Source organism: Gekko japonicus, unplaced genomic scaffold (assembly GCF_001447785.1).
Source record: "Gekko japonicus isolate JY-2015 unplaced genomic scaffold, Gekko_japonicus_V1.1 scaffold1287, whole genome shotgun sequence".
Lineage (NCBI taxonomy): Eukaryota > Metazoa > Chordata > Lepidosauria > Squamata > Gekkonidae > Gekko > Gekko japonicus.
In genome coordinates, this window is record NW_015165862.1 from 313,223 (window position 1) to 323,961 (window position 10,739).

At 47.7% G+C, this 10,739-nt stretch overlaps 1 protein-coding gene across 1 annotated transcript in view; it reads right to left on the reverse strand.

Moving 5' to 3' along the window:
• The window catches only part of LOC107110446 (collagen alpha-1(V) chain), a 291,309-nt gene extending 281,561 nt beyond the window's left edge, over positions 1-9,748 (reverse strand). Inside the window, exons 1-2 of the mRNA XM_015411231.1 lie at positions 9,685-9,748; positions 8,836-9,003 (exon numbers count right to left, since the gene is read on the reverse strand). Of these exons, the coding sequence (XP_015266717.1) occupies positions 8,836-9,003; positions 9,685-9,748 (232 nt within the window). The remainder of the gene's footprint in view (positions 1-8,835; positions 9,004-9,684) is intronic.
• Positions 9,749-10,739: the final 991 nt, after the last annotated feature.

Here is a 10,739-nt window from a genome sequence, read left to right on the forward strand (position 1 = left end):
GGTCCCGTTGCCAGGGTAACGCGGAGCGTCACATCCTGGCGACGGCGGGTGCAGCGCGCACAGCCGTCCCCCGCGGCACGCATCCTGCCAGGAAATAGATTTCCCCCGCCGGCGTTTGGTAAGCCTACTACAACTCCCAGAAGCCCCTGGGAGGTTTTGGAGCCAAAATAGACCAACAGGAAAAGAGGAGGGCTGGGAATAAAAGTTCTGGAGCAGCAGGAAGAGCTGTTCTTTCTTCCAGAGGGCAGAGCCAGAAGAAGGGTTGCTGCAGGGGAAAAACCCTAATCCTGAGGGAGGGGCGAGTAGTATAAGGCCACTTGAGATAGTGAGCTAGGGAAAGTATATTTAGACGCGTCAGGGCATTTGATTTCTTTTCATTTCACCCACTTACTGTTATTATTCTGCACCTTGTTGTTTGACCTCCTATAAAATAAACCTTTTACTCTGCCTGGTCCTCACGTCTGTTATTCAGCCTAAAGAGAGATCGGAAGGTCTTGGGAGGGTACTCTGGGCCTTCTCAAGGGAACCTAAATCCAGAGTGGTGGCAGTGTCAGGTGACACCCCACCTGAGTCATGCCAGTATGTTACAAGATTTTTTTGATGTTTCTCAAGTTTCCAAGTTTTCTTCCAAAGAGGCAACACTGGGCCCTCAAACCCCCACTCCCTCACCCCCCCAGTCTTAGAGACTCAGAAGGCCCACAGAAAATCCTCTGTCAGACTCTGATGCTTTGCTTTTGTTGCAACTGAAAGGAGAAAAAATGTCTTAAGCTTTTGTGTAAAATTTCTCATTCTTTTAAAACTCCCCGAAGTGGCAAAATTGATTTCTTCACAATCATCTCCTACCGATACGGAAACACAGGATGAGAAGCTTTACCTGCTCGGTTTCTTTATCTCATCCTGCTGCAGCTTCTCCCAAAAGCACGGGAGCAAGGCCAGACAAACAGCACCCCCACACACACCTCTGCCACCCAGTGGAGACTTCCATGAGCACCAGGGTTTGAACAGTTGACCAGCCAAAAAACTTTGGTCCATTGACCGATTAAAACTGTAAAATAATGTTCAAACGGTGTTCAAGCATTCAGTTTATTAGAACAAAAAAGATGTTTTTATTGTTGTTCTGATACAGTTAATACTCAGCATTGGTGCTGTAAAGTGCCATCAAGTAGCAGCTGACTTCTAGCAACCCCCTTACAGGGTTTTCAAGGCAAGAGATAGTTTGCCCTTGCCTGCCTCTGCATTGCAACCCTGAACTTCCTTGGTGGTCTCCCATCAAAATACTAACCAGGGCCAACCTTGCTTAGCTTCTGAGATCTGAGTAGATCAGGCTAGCCTGGTCATGACATTCAGCATTACTTGACCATTATTTTACGATTCATGACTCATTAACAAGTTTGAAACTTATGCTACTGACAAAAATAAATATAATCTCACTGTTTTACAGTAAAAGAACGTAAAAATGTAAAATGTCTCCATCTTATCTAACGTTTACATTTGTACATATTACATATTTTACATATTACATATTACATTTTTTAAGTTGAGATGGTCAACCACAATATGGTGGTGGATCAGCTACAACCAGTGTGTCGATCAAAAGGACAGCTGGTTCTGTTCTTTTCTTGTTGGAAGGAAACAAAAAGTTTGCATCGGAGAAGCAGAGCCAGCTAGTTGGGACTCAATGTGTGGTGCCCCAAGGATCTATTTCATCCCCAGTGCCCTTAAATCGGGGGTATCAAACATGCAGCTGGTGGGCTGAATCCAGCCCCTACAGGGCTGTTATATGGCCCACGAGCAAGTGCTTGCATCTCCCGGCCATTACTGCTGCTGCATCGCCAAAGATTCTCTTCTTCCTTAGGGAAGCGAGGGGGAAGGAAAAAGAGAGTGCACATGTGCACAGCAGAAAAAAGCTCCCTCCTGCTCCCTCCTCTGGGGCTGCTGCAGCAAGGCCTAGCCTATCTTCCCTCATTTGGAAAAGGAATCCTATGGCACTTTCAAGACTAACAAAGTTTTATTCCAAGTATAAGCTTTCCTGGGCATGCATACCGAGAGGGGGGGGGGGGAGATTCTGTTGAAAAGCCTGCTTTGCCGTTTCCTGAGAGACCTGATCTCTCTCTCACACACACACACACACACACACACACACACAAAAAAAACACACACACGTTAGAAAAGGAAGGGTGGCAGAAAAGAGATGCATCTGGAATAACAGGAATTAAGGGGAAATTATTTTGGCTTATTCTGAAAAGTTCGTTTCGTTTGTTTATTTGTTTGTTTAAGATTAGGTTTCTCTTTGCCTATCTGGGATCTTCTTTCAAAAAGACCCTGGTTAGGTATTACAACATTTGGATTGGATTCCATGGTTTAATGACTGGAAGTAGATGGCTAAGTATTTAAAAATACTTTTATAATTCCATATATTCCAGTTCAATACTGGGTCTCCCTCTCTCCCCTCCCACCTCACTGCCTGCCTCTCTTCACATTAAACCCAACCCCCACTGCTTTTTAAACTTTTTATTATCATCACTAGCAGTGAGTGGATCTTGTCCAGTCTGAAAGCAACACATTATTTCACTTGGAGAGATCCCCCCTTCCAGTTCTAACAGATAAGGTGGGAAAAACAGAAACCTAACAGCACAGCTTGCAATCTTTATTAGAGGAAGGGAGCAAGAGTCCAGTAGCACCTTAACAACTAACAACATTTGGGCAGGGCAGGAGCTTTCAGGAGTCCCTGCTCACTTCTTCAGATGCAGCTAGAATGTGAATCCATTTGTCCTTATATCTTGAAGAGTGAAGTGATTTCAGATGCCAAATAGCAATAGCAGTCATTGGTAATGAGAAAAGAAACCTAGGTCTCAATTCAGCCCAGGAGGATACATTGAGCTTCATTATCAGTCGCACTTCATCAGTCTCTCTTTTAATCTTCCTTTGAAATTCTTTTGTAAGAGAACTACTACTCTCAGGTCAGCAAGGTTAAAATGTCCTCCCACTGGTTTTTGAATGTTGTGGTTTCTTATAGCTGTAGAAGGAGTAAGAGTCCAGTAGAAAAAATTGTGGCAAGGTATGAACTTTCGTGAGTCACTGCTCACTTGCCCACCCACCCCTTGAATGAAACACAACACAGGTTATGGGTTAAACTGGGAATTTTATTTATCTGTAAGCTGATCTCCACCAATACATTAAAGCACGGGTTGCCTTGGGCCCGCATAGCAAGCCTACTAATAGGGCAAACCCACCCTGGCTCCGAGCCATGTCTGGGATCCTTCTGGACCCTTAGTCAAAGCAAAGGCTTAAGGCTTCTCATATGCTCCCCTACCCCGAAGAGGCCCCCAACTGAGTCACCCTGACTGCACAGCCCATAGGCACCCAGTATGAGGGGAAAAAAACCCCATCGCTGATATCTCAGGGTGCTTTCCAATTCCAAATCCCCTCAACCCGTGCTTTTCCCGCCATCCCAGTTAGGGCCTAACCAGCTTTGCCAGGTCTATTTAAACCTCACCCCCTTTGACCACGTGAAGCAGGAGAAAAAAGGGCCCCCTCATGGCCAATCTGAGAGAGGCCCAAAAATTCCTGCTTAGCCCCACAAAACGGCGACCAGCTAATCCCACATGGTGCAGAAGAGAGAGGGAGGGAGGGTGGGTGGGGAGCTTGCGCTGGGCCAATCTGAGCATGGAGGACGGCTGCCGCCAGACCTGGCCAGTGAGCTCGGCCTTGGTTGGCCACGCTCCCACGCTGAGCCATGATTGGCTCGCCCCACCTGTGCTTCATCCAAGAAGATGGTGGGGGGCAGGCAAATGCCGCCGCCTGCTCCATGTGCAGGCACCAGTCTTCTTCAAACTTATGTCTGTTTATCCTTTGCATCCTCCTGGACTGAATCCTCCTGGACCAAACTGAGACTTAGGTTTCCTGTCTCGTTACCAGTGATGATATCTCCATGCCTACTACCCCTCTGCATATCATACCTAATCCAATCAAGCCCTTCGCCATTCAGCATCTGAAATTATCTTTATAAAGTTTATATCTCTGGTACCTCAAGTTGCATTTTATGGCACACATGGTCCGGCCCGGCTAAGTGACAGCCATGTCAGATCCGGCCCTTGTAACAAATGAGTTCGACACCTCTGCTTTAAACCTTCATGTCAAGTCTAAGCCTGGAAACCCCTGCAGTTACAGCAGATGGCCAGCAGAGGTTTCGCTCCACTTCAGGGCTTGTCCCCTGATGGCTGCAGGCCTAGGAGATCAAAAGCACCAGGTGCCCACCCGCCTGCCCTTGCTTGCCAAGGAGACCCTTCCAGAAGAGAAAAGGGAAGCGTCCAATGTTCCCTCTAAGCTGTGGAGTCTTGTGAGCAAAAATTCTACTTTGTGAGCTACCGGCCTTAAAGTTGTGAGCGAGCGATTTGGCAACTGCATGAATCAGTTTGCTCTGGAGCCCTCCTTCCTGAGCCAAGACAAAAATGTGTGAGCCGGAGGCTAAAAAACTGTGAGCTGGCTCACATTAACTCAGCTTAGAGGGAACACTGGAAGCGTCCCCTCATTCACCAACTGACTGGTGTGCCCAAAGGAGAACCAGGCATAGAATGTTCCCCCAGACCCAGGTGCTAAACCCCACCTAAGAATCTACAACAGGAGAAGGGTGCATTCCATTCAGAAGGAAGCTCCCTAACAGTTTTGCCTCTGAAGTTCTTTGAAAAACATTGGTCGTAAAATCACAGTGGTTCTTGGAGAAGAGGAAACCGAAACAGGAGAACATCTGCGGCTACCTATCAGGTGGCTGGATTCTTTTGGTCACTGGATTCTCTATGAATGGATTTGGATCGCTATACAGCTAAGGCATGTTGATGTATTACTTCTCAGAATTTACTGCTAGTGAGAATTCATTCTCAAGAAGATTGTGTACAATTTAATAGGGAGTAACCACAGTGTATTAGAATACTGGATTGTAAAGATACCCCATATACACCTTGTTTAATTTGTTACTGCTGAGGATTTCAGTTAGAAAATAAGTCAGATAGTTGCAAGATCCTCAAACATATGATGAAAATCTGGGAAATCAGAATTGTTAATGTAATGTATGTATTGGATACATGTACGACTTTTGGCAGAATACATTAAGGTTTTACTCATCGCGGTGAGTGTTATTCTTTTGCGATTTGCATCTAGATGACACGAAAGAAAGAAAAGACTCAGTGACAGCTGCAATAAACAAAATGGAGGCAAAGCAAAATTGATGATGATGAAGTCAACACAGGAAGTGGAAAAGAAACAAAATGACCCCCTTCATCCTCTCGGAGTTGGAGCCCTGTCCCTGAGAAACAGCTTCAGAGCATTTACGCTCTGCTGAGCTGGGAAGCGGAAGGCAGAGAGGCCAGAAAACGACCTGCTGAGGGACACAGGAACCTTCTAATTAGCCCGAACGACAGTGTCCTTTGGGCCGGGCCGGGCAGGAGGGTCCTGTAGCAAAGCCCCCCGTCTTGGCAGCCACGTGCTGCCCCCCTCCTTCCCTTCCAAACACCCTCAATTATCAAATCCCCATTCTGCCTCCCTTAGAAAACTCCTTGGCAATTACTTGCATTGTCTTTCATTTGGGAGTTGAAGGAACAGCTAGTTATTTGGACAATGTGTGTTATTAAACAGAAAGTGATGGAAGGCTTCACAAAGCCCTGGGCTTCCATCCAAGTGACACATCCAAAGTCTAAATTCTGCTCGTCACTTTCCAGGGGTTTTGTAAGCAAGGCTTCCCTTGTGCCAGGACTCAGCCCCACTGCCAATAACACTACCAGGGCTTAACCACGGAATAGACAAATATAGAAACAGATAAGCTAGCTTTAGGGACATGTGCAAACCCCCCCCCCCAGATGTTTCACTGGTTTTACTGAAACATTTTTCTGCTCCCTTCAACATTCTTCAGCATGTATCACTCCCAACACTACACTTTAGGAGAATGGTAAGTGACTTCCACGTGGCAAGGACAGTTACGAGTTTTCTCCCGCGTTGGCACTGCAGCTGCGGATTCAATACATCAGCAGCAGGGCTTCCTTCCACATGGCAGCTTTCCCCACATTTTTCCTGCCCTGCAGCAGCCATTTCCCACTGCACCACCAGGGAGCTTTTTCAGAGTTTTCTAAAATTAGCAATTATTATGTTTGTTACCACATTCCGACGTCGTAACAATCCTCTCAATAACCAGCTTTCATTTTTTTTAAAAAACATCTCTGGCCCCTTTCATTGTGGATATAAGAGGAAAGGAAAATCTCTGAAATGTAAAAGGCTGGAGACTAACTTTAAAACAAAAATGAAATACGGAAATTCGGGGGACCTGGTAGACAGACTTGCTATAGCATTATAATGCTGTAGCAATATGTCAATTAGTGGCTCAAGAAGATCCCCTCAAAGCTTCCCAGCGACACAGGAAGGAAGTGGGGGAATGTGGCAGCAGGACTGGCCCTGATGTGAGCAGGACTGGGAGTGATCTAGACTGCTGCATCCACACAGCAGCCCTTCCCCCACCTTTGCTGTGACCTTTCAAAAATACCATAGTAAACCCGGGGTTTTTTTGGGGGGGGGTCACAGGAAGGCCATGGGAAAAGCCAGAAAGTACATGAGAATCAGGGAGGCTGGGAGGTGGGAATCCGCTTTCCAGTGTCGTGGGTCAGTCAGGTCTCAGCAAGGACTGCTCAGGAGAAGACGACTCCTCAGGAGAAGAGGAGCCCCATAACCAGCTCTGAGTCAGCAGAAGCCAGCATGCCGGTTTGTCAGGATTCATGGCCAACAGCTGGTGCAGAGCCAGCACAGTCTCCAGCCCTGATTCAACAGGTAAAGCTCAGCTGATCGTCTCCAGCCCTCCAGTATCACCCACAACCTTAGAGCGCCGCAGACAGAGGCTATGAACAGAACTGCAGGAGAGACAACAAAGTGTATGCCTCCTGGCCTGACGCCAGCGGCTTGAGTAGTTGCAGGATTACTCCTGAGCAGCTGGCTGCAAGTTTGACCCTTAGGCACATGTCTATAAAAACCAGCCAAGGGAGGCTGTTAAGCGGGGAAGCAATGTTGATCTACGGCTGACCCTACAGTTTATCCTGACAACTCTTGAACTGGATTCTGACTTCTTGGACGGCTTCTGCCTCTGCCTCTTGGATTGCCCATTAAACTGCTTCATGCTGATACTGTGACCTTGGACCAGACTCAGATCATGCTCGTTGGCTAACCACTTGCCCTGTGCTACTGCCTACCTGTGTGCCAAGACACCCAGTAGCAGCAGAGCTGGACCAACCACCAAATGTGGAAGCAAACATCCTGGTGCTTGGCAGGATAACTCCAGCCTCCCTTTAGAGATGCTGCGACTCAGAGCTTGACCAGAGTGCATGTCCACCTCCCGAACTTGCTCATGATGCAAAGGCCAAGCCCTGGAACATGGGGAATAAAGATGAGCCTGCCTCTGGCCAGCTCCACGGTTAATTTCCCATGCTACTGAGTAGCATCCGTGCACCCATCCCCACACATTTAGCCTTGGAATTCTGTCTCCTTGCCAAAAGATAGGGTTTCATTTTCAGCTCCAAGCATCAACCCAGGAGGCTGCTGGTTCAGTGTTGTTTATTTTCATAGCCAGTTCTCCAGTTGCCACCCACTTCCACCTGAAGCAAAATTCCAGGCTGAATTTGGAGTTTCCTACTCAGAAGGAAAAGCCAAGGATGTTTTCCTTTGATTAAAAAAACATCAAAATCCCCCTAGACAGGCTAGGGTCTTCATTTCCCTTAGTTGTCATGTTTTGCCTAAAGCAAGAGTTAGAGGTGAAGCTTGAGGCTCTTACCTAAACAAAGCATTCACTTATTTATTTATTTACTTATTTATTCTTCATATTTCTACCCCGCCCTCCCAGCTGAAGCGGGCTTTACTTAAGTGCAGTGAGGTCTGTGCAACTACTCTGGGATGGCAGACTAGTTGGAAATGCGCTAATGAATGAAGCCCCAGGGGCTCAACCAGGATCGAGGGGAACTGCTATCTTGTTGGTGAATGAATATCCCCCTCCAGTGTAACTTGCTTAATTCAGGCCATCAAATAAAACAGTGGATCAGCCCAGTGATGAATGTTACCTTCCATCTTTCAACTTGAGTAGTACACAGACTTTGGGGTGGGGGGCAAAGATGCCATGCTGAGATTAAACTTCCTCATTATTTTACATGCAGCCCCTCCAGTTCATCAAAGTGGTTTTGGAGCTGGACTCTTTTTGCTGGGCAACAAGATCCAAATTATTATTTTTAATTACACTGAACAGCCTTCGACAGCTGATGGCTACTCCAAGCTAGTAGAATACACATCACCCTCCATAATCCTGGGAGTTCACTGTATTTAGCAGCAAAGTCAAATTTTTGAGCCAGCTGGCAAAAAGTAGTGGGGAGGGCAGTTATTTTAGCCTTTGTGTGGTGCTCCAGGACCACAGCGGTCTCTGGCCAGTTCCCTGGTTCTACACCCTGGCTGCTTCCTGCTACCAACACCTTAAAGGACCAGTCCCCTGGGAGTGCTCCTGACCAGCACAAAGCCCTCTGCTTTAAAAAGGGAGCGGCGGGGCAACAGCCTGACCGGAGTCGGTAAGTGCCATGTGGTCACTCTATGGGGTATCAAAAGGCAACCACAGCAAGTCCTCTTAAAATGCACATTTTTTTCACAATATAACTTTGACTTGGCTGAATCTTGGCTCCCCCACTGAAATCCAATCTCTGCCTCTCACAACAAACACATGCTCTTGAAATCTGAAATTACACCCCTACCAAAATAGATTTCAGATTTCGGAATGTGGAGGGGGGAAAGGAGCAGTGCCCAAACAAAGACAACAGTCCTTACCAGGATAGAGCTGCTTGGTTGGGGCGCTCAGCTGAGCATCTTTCGTCACTCGATAGGCCACGTCGGCTTCTTTGGAAGACCTTCTGCTTGTGCAAAAACCTGTTGTCTTCGATATGCCATCAGGTAAATTGTGAAAATCTAACACCTTCAAGAGATCCGCAGGTTCTGCTGCAAAGAAAGAAAAGGAGAAGAGCCCAGGATCAGCAGGGGAGAAGAAGGCGCCGCTGCAAAGGTCCAACGCAGGCAGGCAGGGCTGCCAACCTCCAGGGAGCACCTGGAGACCTCCTGTAATCATTCACAACTGATCTCGAGGTGGCAGAGATCTGTTCCCTCGGGGAAAGGTGGCCGTGGCCACGGAGGGCGGACTCCACAGTGCTGTGCCCCACCGAGGCCCCTCCCCTCCACAAGCCCCGCCTTCCCCAGGCTCCACCCCCAGATCTCCAGGCATTTCCCAGCCCAGAGCTGGCAATCTTAAACACAGGGGCAGGACAAAAAAAGTGGGGGGGGGACCCCAAAGTTGGCAAGGTTGTCATCTGAGAGGGGGAACGTTTCTCTCCCGAGGGGGGGGGCTTTGTCCTGAAATGCACGGGGGGGGCCCTTTGGGATTTGGTTTTTTTTTAAAAAAACCAGGCAGCGGCACCTTTCCTGTCATTAGATTTTTCTGTTTGTTTTGTTTCTAGTGCTGCTCTCACCTCTCCCATTCCTTCAAGGTGCCGGCAAATACACCAGAGTAAAAAGAAGACATCTGTTTAAAAATTCAACAGAAGCATTCTCTCAGGGAACACAGAATCAATAAGCATAATCAAAGCCACAAATGTGGCACCATTCGACACTGAATCAACGCGTAACGTTGTGGGCTCAACACCCTGGGCTTCGTCCTCTTCTGCTCTTTGGTCTCCTTGTCGATAACCATTACACTTCCCCCCTTCCCCCCCCCAGCCTAGCTGATATTTGACATGTCAGGGCTCAAGCGAACCCCCTTCTTTGCACAGGGCTGTGGTCATCCAGGACAAAAACCTGCCCCTAGAGCAGGGGGGGTCAAACATACGACCCGTGGGCTGCATTCGGCCCCTGCAAGCCTCCGATCCGGCCTGAGAGCAACTGTGCTGATTCCTGCTTTCTGTTTCTAATATCACAGCTCCTTTTCGCCAGTCTCTCCTATTCCTGCTTCAGAGGAGACAAAGAAAGCCTTCCCTCGATTGGCTGAGGAAAAGAGCCAGACAGAGGAGGAAAATGGCATCTCGTGGGACTTTTAAGAAGACCAGCAAAGTTTTATTTCAGGTATAAGCTTTTGTGTGGAAGCACACTTTTTCATCTACAGAGACAGAGAGGTACAGAAAGAGCCAGAGGGAGCATGCCAAAAATAGAGGGACAGAGGGTGAGAGTGAGTGTCTCCTGTGTTTAAGACCAAAAATGCTTTATTCCAGGTATAAGCTTTTATGGACAAGCACACCTCTTCTTCAGAGAGGTAGGGGGAGGGAAAGACCCAGACAGAGCGTGCTGAGGGGGGAGTCCCATGGCACTTGGAGAGATCCCCCTTTCCAGTTCTGATGGAGGGGGGCAGAACCTAACTGCACAGCTTGCATTCCTTATTAGTGGAAAGGAGCAAGAGTCCAGCAGCACCTCAATGACTAACAACATTTGTGGCAGGGCAGGAGCTTTCATGAACCACTGCTCACTTCTTCAGATGCAGCTAGAATGTGAGTCCATCTGTCCTTGTATCTTGGAGAGTGAAATGATTTCAGGCACCAAATTACAATAGCAGGCATTGGTAATGAGAGAAGAAACTTAGGCCTCAATTCAGCCCGGGAGTCTGCGTTGTCTTGAGCTGCGCGATCAGTTGCCATTCAGCAGTCTTCTCTTTCTAATCTCCCTTTGAAATTCCTTTGTCAGAGAACTGCCAC